This window comes from Coregonus clupeaformis, chromosome 19 (assembly GCF_020615455.1).
Source record: "Coregonus clupeaformis isolate EN_2021a chromosome 19, ASM2061545v1, whole genome shotgun sequence".
NCBI lineage: Eukaryota > Metazoa > Chordata > Actinopteri > Salmoniformes > Salmonidae > Coregonus > Coregonus clupeaformis.
The window spans coordinates 44,766,146-44,784,596 of NC_059210.1; the positions used below are offsets into that span (position 1 = coordinate 44,766,146).

Here is an 18,451-nt window from a genome sequence, read left to right on the forward strand (position 1 = left end):
CCCCCCCACCCCCCACCCTGCTGCCATGGCTACCACGGACCTGTTTTAAGTTCTCATCCTTTTGTTCTCCTGCTCCGCCCCAACCTCCTCCTTTATTTTCTCTATGTTCTTTTATTTTTATTTTGTCCTGTGTTCTTTTTCTTTATGTGTCTGTATTATGTTCTATGTCATGGGTGTATGCGGTTTTCGGTATGTGTGTGCGTGTGTGGTGTGTGTGCGCGCGCATATATGCGGTGTGGATGTTGTGTGTGTGTGCGCGCTTGTGTGTGTATGTTTCTCCAGCTTCCTCGGTTGATTACGGTTCCTTTGCAGACAGATGCAGCACCTGGCTAGAGCTGCTTAGGCTGAAAGCTCACACCATAAGACGAGGATCAGTTAAGACAAGTAGGAGGACACAGTCGCTAGCAAACTCTGGTACACTCGCACACACACAAACACACACACAAAAATATACATCCCTCCCCAATTGCCACCGGGGGGCGGAGCGTCGCAGATCATGCACCAGCTGATTAGCTAGAGTGTGAAAGTTGAAGCCCCGCCCCTCAGAGGAATAACCAACCAACAGCCAGTGTATAATCTCTGACCCTGTCGCCATAGTGACAGACATGGAGGAAGTAAACATAAAAGAGGATCTTAAAACACGCTAAAAACATATCTCACTAAAGCTGGCGACTGGGGGAATTGCAGTTTGATGCTACGTAAATTAACTTTGTCATAAACTGTGATGATAACTGAGCATAATTAACTGTGTTTAAATGACACAACACATCTCAAATCACACCTTATTCCCTTTAATGCACTACTTTGAACCAGAGCCATATGTGTAATGCTCTAATTAGGGAGTGGGGAGTAATTTGAGATGCAGACTTAATGTTATTCAAATTGGCTCTGAAGGTTTCTGGTCGGATTGAAGCTTCATTCACTATGTTACGAGATGGAACATCTTTCACACTCTGGCTTGATTCAATCATTCTGCTTAGCAGACTGCCTTCTCTGTTTCTGTTTTGTATTGATCGTACACACACACACACACACACACACACACACACACACACACTAATTTAAACAAGCCCACATAGGGACTCTTAACACACACACACACACATAAACAGGTAAATGCATGCACACATACACATGCACACAAGGCCTGGCCAGTCTGTCTGTCTGTATCTGTATGTCTGTCTGTCTGCAGAGGCTGTATGGCAGTTTGTCTGTCTGTCACTGAATGGTGCATGGCAGCTCACGCTTTCATCACTGTGATTATACTGTCACAATGCTACCCTGCTGCGCACTCTCTCATACACACACACACACGAACACACACACACACACAGCTTATAGTGAGTGGTTAAATTGGGATTTGGGAGGTGTGGGGTCCCTAGTTCGTGGGCACGCCTAAACAATATATACTGACAAAGACACCTATCACAGCATACTACAGGTTGCGGCGGGACCTACACATTTTTTTGTACAATGACTGTAAGAAGGTAAGTTATGGTGACTTTTTAAAAGGACACTTTACTCAAATGAATCAAAAATATTATTTCTCCCTCCCAATAACATATTTCTCCATATCGTCAGGCAGGTTATCACCTGCCTGATGACATCACCTTCTGTAGCCCAACTAATGCAGTATAGTGTCAATAAATAAATAGGCTGAAGCATAGGCTTTCCCATCTGCATTTACCCCATTGGGCTGATCATTAGCTAGACCAAACTCTAAACATTATTTTGTTGCTAGTTAGCAACATATTGATGGCTGGAAAGTCCCAAAAAACATGCTACTGCCACTCATCCAAGGACCATGTACAGTGAATATAATGTAGGCCTACCAGTTCCACCTGACTCGTGCTACATTTAGCCCTGGTCTCCCTATGCATTCAACATCATTGGCTAGTACTAAATGTGCATAAACCTAGCCGCTTAAAATGGTGCAGTTCACACATTTTTGGGAGTTGAGAAATTAGCATAGTAAAAGATCCTCCTCTTTTCAAAATTGCTTTCAAAGGTGTGTTTTCCCGTGACTGCATTAAGAATGCTGTACAATGACTGGGCATGCATGTTTCTCTCCCTGTGCGGCACTCACAATTTGAATGCTCCTTGCTCTTGAGATAAATATTATTTTCTTGTCCCTGACATCCTTGGAGAGCTCATTGGTCTTGGCCATGGTGGAGAGTTTGGAATCTGGTGCTTGAACTCGTCTTTCCAAACTAGTATCAGACTACAAAGACATCTCAGTGAAAGTACTCAGGGGGGATGAAGTGGACAGGACAGAGTAAACACACACAAGGAAGTGCAAGTCAAGCTGACCAATTTGATAGATAAACTATTCTACTATGGGGTTGTCTAATTTTGCTGTTGCTTACTCGTGTTGTTGGCTGAGGAAAATTACATGTGGACAAAAAATAATAATTGATAGCCCTAATTCAAAATGTGCATTTCCAAAGTTACCAGGGCTCAGCTCTGCCTGGCTCTCATTTGGACCCGGCCTAATTTTAACCCCTGCATATAGTTTGCATTCAATCTCCACACACACTCTCACACACACTCTCACACACCCACTCTATATCCATTTCCACCAGCTCATAGCTCATCATATCTGCTATTCTTTTTAGCACCATCTAAAGGCTGAGTCTGGAATCTCCATCCCTCCCTCTCCCTCTTTTTCTCGCTCGCTCCCTTTCTCTCCCCCATTCTCTCTCCCCTTCCTCCAGTCTCGTCTTCAGAGCGCTGCAGTCCTCTCCCAGATGTGCGGTCCCGGTCGCTACGCTCCACCAGGTCGTTGCCATGTGGTGCCCCTGTTATCGTGGTGAAGATGACTCCTCTGTCCTTTCTTCCCAGGACGCGCATCATCAAATACTTGGGAATCATCAACATGTTCTTCATTAGAGAGACCACGTCACTACGAGAGGTACACGCACACACACGTTTATGTAATAGATTCCTGCAGGTGTCATCAGAGATGAGTAGGAAATGATTACATGTCTTTTTGTGGTGTGCGTAGTCTGTTCTTCTGCTAGCTTATTGCAGTGATTTCGCAAAGGTTAACATATTTACCTGTGTGTGTGTGTGTTAGGAGGGGGGTGTAAGTGGGTTCCTCCATTCCTTCATAGCGGAGGTGTTTGCCATGGTCCGTGCCCATGTAGCAGCTCTGGGGGGCAACGCCGTAGTGTCATACAGCATGAAGGAGTGTGTCTTCATGGAAAACCCCAACAAGAACCAGGTACACACACACACTGTTCATTTGCTCTGTTAGTTAAAGAACTGGAGGCCTGTAGTATTGTTCTGTTTGAACTACAACATTTTCTTGAATAACCACCACGTTAACCCCTTACACTCGTGGAACTTGGCCTATGTGGATAGGGCCAAATTGAAATAAACTATAAAAAGCATATGGCGCTGGAGGGGATGGCTGCCGTTTTATGGACTCTTAACCAACCGTGCTATTTTGTTTGTTTTTTTGCATTGTTTGTAACTTATTTTGTACATAATGTTGCTGCTACCGTCTCTAATGACCGAAAAGAGCTTCTGGACATCAGAACAGCGATTACTCACCTTGAACTGGACGAATAATTTTTATTTTAATGAGTCGGACGAGAGGGATTTGCTCCAGACACCCGACAGGTCCCTCATCCCCGTCATTCGCAGGAGAAAGAGACTGCGATATCGCGGAAGGAGATTGGGGTGCCTGGTAAGGAGCCGGCGACGAGTGGCTAATCTGCCTTTGCCATCGGTACTATTGGCCAACAAACAATCGCTGGATAAAAAGTGGACGAACTAAAAGCACGTATATCCTACCAACAGGACATTAAAAACTGTAATATCTTATGTTTCACCGAGTCGTGGCTGAACAACGACATTAATAACATACAGCTGACGGGTTATACACTGTATCGGCAGGATAGAACAGCAGATTCTGGTAAGACAAGGGGTGGCGGTCTATGTATATTTGTAAACAACAGCTGGTGCACGATATCTAAGGAAGTCTCGAGGTTTTGCTCGCCTGAGGTAGAGTAGCTCATGATAACCTGTAGACCACACTATCTACCAAGAGAGTTTTCATCTATATTCTTTGTAGCTGTCTATTTACCACCACAAACTGATGCTGGCACTAAGACCGCACTCAACAGCACAGACTGGAATATGTTCCGGGATTCTTCCGATGCCGTTGAGGACTACACTACATCAGTCACTGGCTTCATCAATAAGTGCATCGATGACTTCGTCCCCACAGTGACCAGTACGTACATACTCCAACCAGAAGCCATGGATTACAGGCAACATCCGCTAAAGGGTAGAGCTGCCGCTTTCAAGGAGCGGGACTCTAACCCGGAAGCTTATAAGAAATCCCGCTATGCCCTCCGACGAACCATCAAACAGGCAAAGCGTCAATACAGGACTAAGATTGAATCGTACTACACCGGCTCCGACGCTCGTCGGATGTGGCAGGGCTTGCAAACTATTACAGACTACAAAGGGAAGCACAGCCGCGAGCTGCCCAGTGACGCGAGCCTAGCAGACGAGCTAAATTACTTCTATGCTCGCTTCGAGGCAAGTAACACTGATACATGCATGAGAGCATCGGCTGTTCCGGACGACTGTGTGATCACGCTCTCTGTAGCCGATGTGAGTAAGACCTTTAAACAGGTCAACATTCACAAGGCCGCAGGGTCAGACGGATTACCAGAACGTGTACTCCGAGCATGCGCTGACCAACTGGCAAGTGTCTTCACTGACATTTTCAACCTCTTCCTGTCTGAGTCTGTAATACCAACATGTTTCAAGCAGACCACCATAGTCCCTGTGCCCAAGAACACTAAGGTAACCTGCCTAAATGACTACCGACCCGTAGCACTCACGTCTGTAGCCTTGAAAGGCTGGTCATGGCTCACATCAACACCATTATCCCAGAAACCCTAGACCCACTGCAATTTGCATACAGATCCACAGATGATGCAATCTCTATTGCACTCCACACTGCCCTTTCATACCTGGACAAAAGGAACACCTATGTGAGAATGCTATTCATTGACTACAGCTCAGCGTTCAACACCATAGTGCCCTCAAAGCTCATCACCAAGCTAAGGACCCTAGGACTAAACACCTCCTTCTGTAACTGGATCCTGGACTTCCTGACGTGCCGCCCCCAGGTGGTAAGGGTAGATAACAATACATCCGCCACACTGATCCTCAACATGGGAGCCCCTCAGGGGTGCGTGCTCAGTCCCCTCCTGTACTCCCTGTTCACTCATGACTGCATAGCCAGGCACGACTCCAACACCATCATTAAGTTTGCTGATGACACAACAGTGGTAGGCCTGATCACCAACAATGATGAGACAGCCTATAGGGAGGAGGTCAGACACCTGGCTGTGTGGTGCCAGGACAACAACCTCTCCCTCAACATGAGCAAGACAAAGGTGTCAGAGGAAGGCCCTAAAAATGTCAAAGACTCCAGCCACCCTAGTCATAGACTGTTCTCTCTGCTACCGCTGCTGCTACTCTTTGTTTATTATCTATGCATAGTCACTTTATTAACTCTACCTATATGTACATATTACCTCAATTACCTCGACTAACCGGTGCCCCCGCACATTGACTCTGTGCCGGTACCCCCTGTATATAGCCTCGCTATTGTTATTTTGCTATTGTTATTTTTTATAGTGATTCCTATGTTGTTGATGTAAAGAATATATGTTGGTCCGTGGTGTGTAATGAGGAACAAACAGACACTGCACTTGACACATTTATGAAATTGCTTATTCCAGTTTCTAATAAGCATGCACCCATTAAGAAAATGACTTTAAAAACTGCTAAATCCTGGTGGATTGATGAGGAAGTGAAAAATGGTATGGTTGGGAGGGATGAGGGATGTAGCTCAGTTGGTAGGGCATGGCGTTTGCAACGCCAGGGTTGTGGGTTCAATTCCCACGGGGGGCCAGTATGAAAAATACAAAAATAATGTATGCACTCACTAACTGTAAGTCGCTCTGGATAAGAGCGTCTGCTAAATGACTAAAATGTAAAATGTAATGAGGCAAAAGGAATGGCAAATAAATCTGGGTGCACAACCTATTGGCAAACGTATTGCAAATTGAGAAATCATGTGACTAAACTGAATAAAAAGAAGAAGAAACTACACTATGAAACAAAGATAAATGACATAAAGAATGATAGTACAAAGCTTTGGAGCACCTTAAATGACATTTTGGGAAAAAAGGCAAACTCAGCCACATCATTCATTGAATCAGAACCAACTGATATTGCCAACTACTTTAATGATTTGTTTCATTGGCAAGATTAGCAAACTTAGGCATGACATGCCAGCAACAATTGCTGACACTACACATCCAAGTATATCTGACGAAATTATGAAAGACAAACGTTGTAAAGTGAGTGTGGAAGAGGTGAAAAAATTATTGTTGTCTATCAACAATGACAAGCCACCGGGGTTTGACAACTTGAATGGAAAATTACTGAGGATAATAGTGGACGATATTGCCACTCCTATTTGCCATATTTTGAATTTAAGCCTACTAGAATGTGTGTGCCCCCAAGCTTGGAGGGAAGCAAAAGTCATTCCACTACCTAAGAATAGTAAAGCCCCCTTTACTGGCTCAAATAGCCGACCAATTAGCCTGTTACCAACCCTTAGTAAACTATTGGAAAAAATTGTGTTTGACCAGATACAATGCTATTTTACAGTAAACAAATTGACAGCAAACTTTCAGCATGCTTATAGAGAAGGACATTCAACATGCACAGCACTTACACAAATGACTGATGATTGGCTGAGAGAAATTGTTGACAAAAAGATTGTGGGGGCTGTTTTGTTAGACTTCAGTGCGGCTTTTGACATTATCGATCATAGTCTGCTGCTGGAAAAACTTAACTGCTATATTGTGGATACAGAGTTACAGTGGGGAAAAAAAGTATTTAGTCAGCCACCAATTGTGCAAGTTCTCCCACTTAAAAAGATGAGAGAGGCCTGTAATTTTCAACATAGGTACACGTCAACTATGACAGACAAATTGAGAAAAAATATCCAGAAAATCACATTGTAGGATTTTAATGAATTTATTTGCAAATTATGGTGGAAAATAAGTATTTGGTCACCTACAAACAAGCAAGATTTCTGGCTCTCACAGACCTGTAACTTCTTCTTTAAGAGGCTCCTCTGTCCTCCACTCGTTACCTGTATTAATGGCACCTATATGAACTAGTTATCAGTATAAAAGACACCTGTCCACAACCTCAAACAGTCACACTCCGAACTCCACTATGGCCAAGACCAAAGAGCTGTCAAAGGACACCAGAAACAAAATTGTAGACCTGCACCAGGCTGGGAAGACTGAATCTGCAATAGGTAAGCAGCTTGGTTTGAAGAAATCAACTGTGGGAGCAATTATTAGGAAATGGAAGACATACAAGACCACTGATAATCTCCCTCGATCTGGGGCTCCACGCAAGATCTCACCCTGTGGGGTCAAAATGATCACAAGAACGGTGAGCAAAAATCCCAGAACCACACGGGGGGACCTAGTGAATGACCTGCAGAGAGCTGGGACCAAAGTAACAAAGCCTACCATCAGTAACACACTACGCCGCCAGGGACTCAAATCCTGCAGTGCCAGACGTGTCCCCCTTCTTAAGCCAGTACATGTTCAGGCCCGTCTGAAGTTTGCTAGAGTGCATTTGGATGATCCAGAAGAGGATTGGGAGAATGTCATATGGTCAGATGAAACCAAAATAGAACTTTTTGGTAAAAACTCAACTCGTCGTGTTTGGAGGACAAAGAATGCTGAGTTGCATCCAAAGAACACCATACCTACTGTGAAGCATGGGGGTGGAAACATCATGCTTTGGGGCTGTTCTGCAAAGGGACTAGGACGACTGATCCGTGTAAAGGAAAGAATGAATGGGGCCATGTATCGTGAGATTTTGAGTGAAAACCTCCTTCCATCAGCAAGGGCATTGAAGATGAAACGTGGCTGGTTCTTTCAGCATGACAATGATCCCAAACACACCGACCGGGCAACGAAGGAGTGGCTTCGTAAGAAGCATTTCAAGGTCCTGGAGTGGCCTAGCCAGTCTCCAGATCTCAACCCCATAGAAAATCTTTGGAGGGAGTTGAAAGTCTGTGTTGCCCAGCGACAGCCCCAAAACATCACTGCTCTAGAGGAGATCTGCATGGAGGAATGGGCCAAAATACCAACAACAGTGTGTGAAAACCTTGTGAAGACTTACAGAAAACGTTTGACCTGTGTCATTACATTTACATTTACGTCATTTAGCAGACGCTCTTATCCAGAGCGACTTACAAATTGGTGCATTCACCCTATAGCCAGTGGGATAACCACCTTACAATATTTTTTATTTATTTTTTAGGGGGGGGGGGGGTAGAAGGATTACTTTATCCTATCCCAGGTATTCCTTAAAGAGGTGGGGTTTCAAATGTCTCCGGAAGGTGGTGAGTGACTCCGCTGTCCTGGCGTCGTGAGGGAGCTTGTTCCACCATTGGGGTGCCAGAGCAGCGAACAGTTTTGACTGGGCTGAGCGGGAACTATGCTTCCGCAGAGGAAGGGGAGCCAGCAGGCCAGAGGTGGATGAACGCAATGCCCTCGTTTGGGTGTAGGGACTGATCAGAGCCTGAAGGTACAGAGGTGCCGTTCCCCTCACAGCTCCATAGGCAAGCACCATGGTCTTGTAACAGATGCGAGCTTCAACTGGAAGCCAGTGGAGTGTGCGGAGGAGCGGGGTGACGTGAGAGAACTTGGGAAGGTTGAACACCAGACGGGCTGCGGCATTCTGGATGAGTTGTAGGGGTTTAATGGCACAGGCAGGGAGCCCAGCCAACAGCGAGTTGCAGTAATCCAGACGGGGAGATGACAAGTGCCTGGATTAGGACCTGTTCCGCTTCCTGTGTAAGGCAGGGTCGTACTCTCCGAATGTTGTAGAGCATGAACCTGCAGGATCGGGTCACCGCCTTGATGTTAGCGGAGAACGACAGGGTGTTGTCCAGGGTCACGCCAAGGCTCTTCGCACTCTGGGAGGAGGACACAACGGAGTTGTCAACCGTGATGGCGAGATCATGGAACGGGCAGTCCTTCCCCGGGAGGAAGAGCAGCTCCGTCTTGCCAAGGTTCAGCTTGAGGTGGTGATCCGTCATCCATACTGATATGTCTGCCAGACATGCAGAGATGCGATTCGCCACCTGGTTATCAGAAGGGGGAAAGGAGAAGATTAGTTGTGTATCGTCAGCGTAGCAATGATAGGAGAGGCCATGTGAGGATATGACAGAGCCAAGTGACTTGGTGTATAGGGAGAATAGGAGAGGGTCTAGAACTGAGCCCTGGGGGACACCAGTGGTGAGAGCACGTGGTGCGGAGACAGCTTCTCGCCACGCCACTTGGTAGGAGCGACCGGTCAGGTAGGACGCAATCCAGGAGTGAGCCGTGCCGGAGATGCCCAGCTCGGAGAGGGTGGAGAGGAGGATCTGATGGTTCACAGTATCAAAGGCAGCAGACAGGTCTAGAAGGACAAGAGCAGAGGAGAGAGAGTTAGCTTTAGCAGTGCGGAGAGTCTCCGTGACACAGAGAAGAGCAGTCTCAGTTGAATGACCAGTCCTGAAACCTGACTGGTTTGAATCAAGAAGGTCATTCTGAGAGAGATAGCAAGAGAGTTGGCTAAAGACGGCACCCTCAATAGTTTTGGAAAGAAAAGAAAGAAGGGATACTGGTCTGTAGTTGTTGACATCAGTGGGATCGAGTGTTGGTTTTTTGAGAAGGGGTGCAACTCTCGCTCTCTTGAAGACGGAAGGGACATAGCCAGCGGCGGCGCGTTACCATCTGTGTAGGGGCAGAGTGAGTAGTGTTGGAGGAGAGCGAGAGAGAAAAGGATACAAAGTAGTGGTCGGAGACATGGAGGGGAGTTGCAGTGAGATTAGTAGAAGAGCAGCATCTAGTAAAGATGAGGTCAAGCGTATTGCCTGCCTTGTGAGTAGGGGGGGGACGGTGAGAGGGTGAGGTCAAAAGAGGAGAGGAGTGGAAAGAAGGAGGCAGAGAGAAATGAGTCAAATGTAGACGTAGGGAGGTTGAAATCCCCCAAAACTGTGAGGGGTGAGCCATCCTCAGGAAAGGAACTTATCAAGGCGTCAAGCTCATTGATGAACTCTCCAAGGGAACCTGGAGGGCGATAGATGACAAGGATATTAAGCTTAAATGGGCTAGTGACTGTGACAGCATGGAATTCAAATGAGGAGATAGACAGATGGGTTAGGGGAAAAATTGAGAATGTCCACTTGGGAGAGATGAGGATTCCTGTGCCACCACCCCTCTGACCAGATGCTCTCGGGGTATGCGAGAACACATGGTCAGACGAGGAGAGAGCAGTAGGAGTAGCAGTGTTTTCAGTGGTAATCCATGTTTCCGTCAGCGCCAGGAAGTCGAGGGACTGGAGGGTAGCATAGGCTGGGATGAAGTCAGCCTTGTTGGCAGCAGAACGGCAGTTCCAGAGGCTGCCTGAGACCTGGAACTCCAGGTGTGTGGTGCGTGTAGGGACCACCAGATTAGAGAGGCAGCAGCCACGCGGTGTGAGGCGTTTGTGTAGCCTGTGCGGAGAGGAGAGAACAGGGATAGGCAGAGGCATGACTTCATTGCAGCAGATGGCTACAATAATGCAGAGGAGATCGGAATAAAATGAACTAGACATCTGGGAAAGGAGAGAGCCACAACTCCCAAATATAACTCTCCCAACTTCCACCTCCGAAACTATAATTGTTGTAAACTACAGCGGTTCAATGTTTTCTAGGAATAGACTAACCTAGTTTATTCAGCTAGCTAACTAGGTGCAGTATTATTCCGTGAAAAACGTCCGGGCACCTCGTCATAACACACGGCACGAACACACAGAGAGAGCCAAACTAACGTTAGCTAGTCACCCATGTCCCGAATTCCTTGAGCGACTCGGGCTATCAATATGAAAAAAACAAAACACAAGTGTAGGTTATGACTTACCCCTAGCAGCTACTATTAGCTAGCCAAGTGCAAAGCTAGCCACTGAATTGACTCAGCCAGTTCGCGTCTGTTCACTCGGTCGTTCCAGCTATTGTTTACAAGTAGCTATCCAGGTTGCAACAAGCTTGCTAATTTTCAAGCACAGTAGCCACTTGCTACCTAATGTTAACGGTTCAGACAATGAGGTTAGAAAACAGCTGAATGGTAGGCAATTATTGTATGTGATTATATTGTAGGCAGCCAGCTGGCGTAATTACAGGCACTCTCAGGCGTGAAACAACTATACCGTTGCTGATAGCTAGTTAGTTAGCTAGCTAGAATAGTTAGCAAACTAGCTAGCCATTGCTTTCAGACAAAGAAGAACCTCTCCTTTCATTGCCAACAAAGGGTATATAACAAAGTATTGAGAAACTTTTGTTATTGACCAAATACTTATTTTCCACCATAATTTGCAAATAAATTCATTAAAAATCCTACAATGTGATTTTCTGGAAAGGAAATGCTCATTTTGTCTGTCATAGTTGATGTGCACCTATGATGAAAATTACAGGCCTCTCTCATCATTTTAAGTGGGAGAACTTGCACAATTGGTGGCTGACTAAATACTTTTTTCCCCCACTGTACCTGTCTAACAGAACACAGAGGGTGTTCTTTAATGGAAGCCTCTCCAACATAATCCAGGTAGAATCAGGAATTCCCCAGGGAAGCTGTCTAGGCCCATTTAAATGTTTTCTGTCTTTACAAATGACATGCCACTTGCTTTGAGTAAAGCCAGAGTGTCTATGTATGCGGATCACTCAACACTATACATGTCAGCTACTACAGCGACTGAAATGACTGCAACACTTAACAAAGAGTTTCAGTTAGTTTCAGAGTTGGTGGCAAGGAATAAGTTAGTCCTAAATATTTCTAAAACTAAAAGCATTGTATTTGGAACAAATCATTCACTAAACTCCAAACCTCAATTAAATCTTGTAATAAATAATGTGGCGATTGAACAAGTTGAGGTGACTAAACTGCTTGGAGTAACCCTGGATTGTAAACTGTCATGGTCAAAACATATTGATACAACAGTAGCTAAGATGGGGAGAAGTCTGTCCATATAAAGCGTTGCTCTACCTTCTTAACAGCACTATCAACAAGGCAGGTCCTATAGGCTCTAGTTTTATCGCACCTGAATTACTGTTCAGTCGTGTGGTCAGGTGCCACAAAGAGGGACTTAGGAAAATTGCAATTGGCTCAAAACAGGGCAGCACGGCTGGCCCTTGGATGTACACAGAGAGCAAACATTAATAATATGCATGTCAATCTCTCCTGGCTCAAAGTGGAGGAGAGATTGACTTCATCACTGCTTGTGTTTGTGAGAGGTGTTGACATGTTGAAAGCACCTAGCTGTCTGTTTGAACGACTGGCACACAGCTCAGACACCCATGCATACCCCACAAGACATGCCACCAGAGGTCTCTTCACAGTCCCCAAGTCCAGAACAGACTATGGGAGGCGCACAGTACTACATAGAGCCATGACTACATGGAACTCTATTCCACATCAGGTAACTTATGCAAGCAGTAGAATCAGATTTAGAAAACAGATAAAAATACACCTTATGGAACAGCGGGGACTGTGAAGCAACACAAACATAGGCACAGACACATGCATACACACACGATAACATACGCTCTATACACACACGTACACATGGATTTTGTGTTGTAGATATGTGGTAGTGGAGTAGGGGCCTGAGGGCACACACTTAGTGTGCTGTGAAATCTGTTATGAATGTATTGTTTTTTTAAATGTATAACTGCCTTAATTTTGCTGGACCCCAGGAAGAGCAGCAGCAGCAGCTAATGGGGATCCATAATAAATATAAATACAAATACTGCTGCTCTTTAATTATTTGTTACTTGTATTTCTTTAGGGTATTCTTTCTTAAAACTGAATTGTTGGTTAAGGGCTTGTAAGTAAGCATTTCACTGTAAGGTCTACACCTGTTGTAATCGGCACATGTAACAAATAAAATGTGATTTGATTTGATTTGATAGGCATGACCATGGTAGCAATTGAAAGAGAACACTTCGGAGATTATGGGGAAATTATCAGACCAAAGGTGAAGACACATCATTTCACCTGACACAAGACTGAATCCAAACACTACACTGTTGATTTTATGTGCATTTTTCATTTACTGTACTTTTCACAGCATTTGTCAATAACGAAATCTGAAAATACTCTGGATTCATTCAGTAACAATAAGAATATTCATTGAAATGTTGGAGTAGGTGCAAGATAAGAAAAAAAGATTAGAAGGGTTTGAGTGAGAGGTGTAACTGGGGTTTGTCTCAAAGTGGCCACACACCTCTCCAAAGTGTGCACAGTTTCTAAGTAATTTCAATGCACTTTTATGACACAAGGAAAGAGCCTTCAACTATAAGGTACTTTTTTTTTTTTTTTTTTTTGCTCTCCTAGCTTTGACATTGAGGAACTGAAGCAAGCACACTTGTAGTTTTTTGTTTGGAACACAGCACTGCGTCCTCACCATCACACAATTACGATGTTTACGCAATCCAAAAATATTCTGTTATAAATTGCAATCTGGGTCAGGTGGGCATCATTTGAAAGCTTATTCTATTGCCAACATGGCTAGCTAAGTTCTAAAATAGAATCTCACAGTGTTAGGCTTTCAAAAGGCACTTCAGACAAACAGATTGTAATTTTGTTGCGCATAGAATGGCGTCATGAATGCATTCAAGTGCATGTTCCGCGGCAAATTTTCTTCACAATATAACAAACATAGGGTCATTCTGTTCAGGACAACACAGGGTATAACGCATGTTTTCCTTGTAACTGGATCAAACATAGCGATCATAAACGTTGATTCTGTAAATGACATGAGTTTTCAAATATGGAAATGTGAAGTGCACTGGTGTGTGGTTTGCTTGCATGACATCAAAGCGGTATTTATTATATTCCTCAACATGTCATAATTTAGAATACATCGACTCCTCTCGATTTACAGCATTTCCCTCACTCAGACAACAAATGTGCAAAAGTAGCTCAATTAGCAGGAGGGATGGGGGCATCTTTTTGTCGCGCGTGGTGCTCAAGTTTATAAAGGCTGTCAGTCAAAGTCCATACAGCGCTGTGAAGTGGAGAACTGGAGCTCTGATGTCATGTATAGCATGTTACTGTAGCCACTGTGTTCCAATTTAGGCGCTTATCAATGTCAAAATCTGCCATTTTCAACCCGTGTACAGGATGACGGGCTGTGAGTGGAAAGGGCTACAGACCCTCATGTCTGTCCTCTCTTTCTATCTCACCCTTCTCGCTCTCTCTCTCTCTCTCGTTTCTCTCTGTCTCTCTCCAGGCTCAGTGTCTGATTAACGTTAGTGGTGATGCTGTCGTCTTCGTCAGAGAATCAGACCAGGAGGCCATACCCCCTCTGATGACTAGCGGACAGGCCAGCACGACTGGGGCCGACGGGACCACATGACACGCTCACCCACACACACACTTCAGTCTAGCCATCCAAATAATTGTGATTTATGTCTGCTATAAACAGACTAGGTGATGGAGAAATAGTCTCTTAATTGTCCATTAAGGCGCTCTACATAAGCCATTTAGAGGCATCCTGTCATGTCTCTGTCTGTCTGTTGGTGATATAATAGACATTCCAATACAAGGTGAAGCTTTAGGCAGCTAAAAGACTGATTCCTCGCCAATTTAGGAAATCTGTTCCCAAGTATTCCCACACATAGCTATAGGCTTATGTGATCGTATCCTAATTTAATCAAGGTGTGAAATTATTCTGTTTTTGTTAAATACTATATCTGTTTGGGATTCTTGCGGCCAATTTACAGTGTACAAATTATTTATAACTACAGTACCAGTCAAAAGTTTGGACACACCTACTCATTCAAAGGTTTTTCTTTATTTTTACTATTTTCTACATTTTAATAGTATGATTTAAAAAAAAATGTATGCACTCACTAACTGTAAGTCGCTCTGGATAAGAGTGTCTTCTAAATGACAAAAATAAAAAAAATAAAAACTGAAATAACACATGGAATCATGTAGTAACCAAAAAAGTGTTAAACAAATTCAAAGTAGCCACTCTTTGCCTTGATGACAGCTTTGCACACTCTTGGCATTCTCTCAACCAGCTTCATGAGGAATGCTTTTCCAACAGTCTTGAAGGAGTTCCCACATATGCTGAGCACTTGTTGGCTGCTTTTCCTTCACTCTGCGGTCCAACTCATCCCAAACCATCTCAATTGGGTTGAGGTTGGGTGATTGTGGAGGCCAGGTCATCTGATGCAGCACTCCATCACTCTCCTTCTTGGTCAAATTGCCCTTACACAGCCTGGAGGTGTGTTTTGGGTCATTGTCCTGTTGAAAAACAAATGATAGTCCCACTAAGCGCAAACCAGATGGGATGGCGTATCGCTGAAGAATGCTGTGGTAGCCATGCTGGTTAAGTGTGCCTTGAATTCTAAATAAATCACAGACAGTGTCACCAGCAAAGCACCCCCACACCATCACACCTCCTCCTCCATGCTTCACGGTGGGAACCACACATGCGTTCACATATTCTGCGTCTCACAAAGACACAGCGGTTGGAACCAAAAACCTCAAATTTGGACTCATCAGACCAAAGGACAGATATCCACCGGTCTAATGTCCATTGCTCGTGTTTCTTGGCCCAAGCAAGTCTCTTATTCTTATTGGTGTCCTTTAGTAGTGGTTTCTTTGCAGCAATTCGACCCGAGTGGCGCAGTGGTCTAAGGCACTGCATCTCAGTGCTTGAGGCGTCACTACAGACCCCCTGGTTCGATTCCAGGCTGTATCACAACCGGCCGTGATTGGGAGTCCCATAGGGCGGCGCACAATTGGCCCAGCGTCGTCCGGGTTTGGCCGGTGTAGGCTGTCATTGTACATAAGAATTTGTTCTTAACTGACTTGCCTAGTTAAATAAAGGTAAAATATTTTTTTTTAAATGGAGGCCTGATTCACGCAGTCTCCTCTGAACAGTTGATGTTGAGATGTGTCTGTTACTTGAACTCTGTGAAGCATTTATTTGAGCTGCAATTTCTGAGGCTGGTAACTCTAATGAACTTATCCTCTGCAGCAGAGGTAACTCTGGGTCTTCCTTTCCTGTGGCAGTCATCATGAGAGCCAGTTTCATCATAGCGCTTGATGGTTTTTGCCACTGCAATTGAAGAAACTTTCAAAGTTCTTGAAAATGTCCGGCTTGACTGACCTTCATGTCTTAAAGTAATGATGGATTGTTGTTTATTTTTGCTTATTTGTGCTGTTCTTGCCATAATATGGACTTGGTCATTTACCAAATAGGGCTATCTTCTGTACACCACCCCTACCTTGTCACAACAGAACTGATTGGCTCAAACGCGTTAAGAAGGAAATAAATTCCACAAATTAACTTTAAACAAGGCACACCTGTTAATTGAAATGCATTCCAGGTGACTACCTCATGTAGCTGGTTGAGAGAATGCCAAGAGTGTGCAAAGCTGTTATCAAGGCAAAGGGTGGCTACTTTGAAGAATCTAAAATATAGAATATGTTTTGATTTGTTTAACACTTTCTTGTGTTGTTTCATAGTTTTGATGTCTTCACTATTATTCTACAATGTAGAAAATAGTAAAAATTAAGAAAAACCCTGGAATGAGTTGGTGTGTCCAAACTTTTGACTGGTACTGTATGTTCCGGCCCACCGACCATCCGCTCAAGGAAAAATAGGCCCACGACTTCATGTAATTGGGGACCCCTGCAGTACAGGGTAGCCACTACTGTAGATGGCCATGGTAGAGAGAACTAAATTGCGTTTAATTGTCTGTCACTGTCGGACGATGCTTTTGGCCAACATGCACACAAACATACACCCACCCTGTGGACAGCCTCCTGCCACACTCTTGGCTGTCCTGACTGCGGCCTCACCGGTCTCCATACTACTGAACTCTCCTGTCTTTAACAATCATGTAAATGCTGGAAAACAAACGTATTGCGATGACCTCTTTTTGTTCATAGTCTAGGTGCCACAACTTTTATTTGTGTAAATGTCCTCAAATCTGATTTTAGTATTTTTATAACATAAGTATATTAGTGGAGTCTAATTTTGCATGTCTAATGAAGTCCTGGAAGTTTGATTCATTGTGTAAGAAGTAAGGATACGGTGGTACGTTCTACTGTTAATGAATACAACCTGTCTCTCTTTCTCTGTAAGACTTGAATGTAAATACATACATAGTGTTGCTTAGTGTCTAGCAGCATGTATCTATTATTGCCATGACTCTGTCTGCTTGTTGCCTGAGATAAACAGTCCTGCACAATAAACGGAACTACAGTGAAAAACAGCCTGCCAGTGCCTGGTTTTGTCTCTCAATTACCTCCTGTAATAAATGGGTTTTACTGAAAGCATTTTGATGTCAAAGCAGATCAGATTGCTTTGAAATTGTGATTAATTTGTACACAACAGGGAAAGACAAGTTACGCAGAGGTGCATTCAGTTCGCTTAAACGTTTTCTACGTTGCGGAACGGTTTGTACTGAACGACACGTTACCCCAAAACGTTATTGAACAGACTTTGAGGGTACGTTTGCTCTCATTTGGTGGGTGTGGCTTGAAGTGGCCATGCTGGCAGGGTTCCCCAACCCATCTGGTCCTCACTATCTGGACAAGTGGCAAAGTCATAAACCCTGCCTATTTATACAATTTATCTTCTTAAATGTAATCCTGACGCTAACCTTTAACACACTGTGAACCTAATACTTAACCCTAAATTAAGACCAAAACGTTTTTTGTTATCATAAATGTTGACGATATAGCTAATTTTGACTACGCTGCATCCCATCTAGTGGGAACCAATGATGTATATAAACCCTGGATCGCTGATGCTATGTATTGGCCAATGAGCGCTGATGCTATGTATTGGCCAATGAGAGACTTTGAAGCCAACGGATCAGCCATATTGGCACTCCCCAGAAGAAGCAGTCCTTCATAGAAATTAATGGAATTCAATTAAATGTCAATTAAATATTTCAAGGACAGAATTACATGTATTGTTTCTGGTGTAGTGGGGACAGTAACATTAGTACTTTCAAAAAATTATACTTTGAGAAAAACCATTAATATATATATATATATATATATATATATATATATATATATATATATATATATATTATGTTTAGCTCACATAACATATTTTAAAAGTATATTAAGGTGTCTGTAATAGTAAAAAATGTGGCACATATTTAGACATTAAATGCATTTCTATAGCTTCCAAAATATGTTTTACAATGGTGAGAGTGCCAAGATAAGATGGAGGTGCAGTGGCTTCAAAACAGCGCTACCGGGAAGTCTAGTATATATATAAATCATTGATAGGAATCCATGACCCCGCCTTTACCCCAACTTCA

General features: G+C 43.9%; 1 protein-coding gene across 12 annotated transcripts in view; it reads left to right on the forward strand.

Moving 5' to 3' along the window:
• The window catches only part of c2cd5 (C2 calcium dependent domain containing 5), an 82,733-nt gene extending 67,822 nt beyond the window's left edge, over positions 1–14,911 (forward strand). For 6 of the 12 annotated variants that reach the window (XM_041837573.2, XM_041837574.2, XM_041837578.2 and 3 more), the window contains 4 exons: positions 283–414; positions 2,715–2,911; positions 3,077–3,223; positions 14,383–14,911. In XM_041837573.2, coding sequence (XP_041693507.1) covers positions 283–414; positions 2,715–2,911; positions 3,077–3,223; positions 14,383–14,508 — 602 coding nt within the window. In that variant the 3' untranslated portion in view covers positions 14,509–14,911. The remainder of the gene's footprint in view (positions 1–282; positions 415–2,714; positions 2,912–3,076; positions 3,224–14,382) is intronic. The other 6 variants (XM_041837575.2, XM_041837584.2, XM_041837583.2 and 3 more) reach the window with 4 other exon arrangements.
• Positions 14,912–18,451: the final 3,540 nt, after the last annotated feature.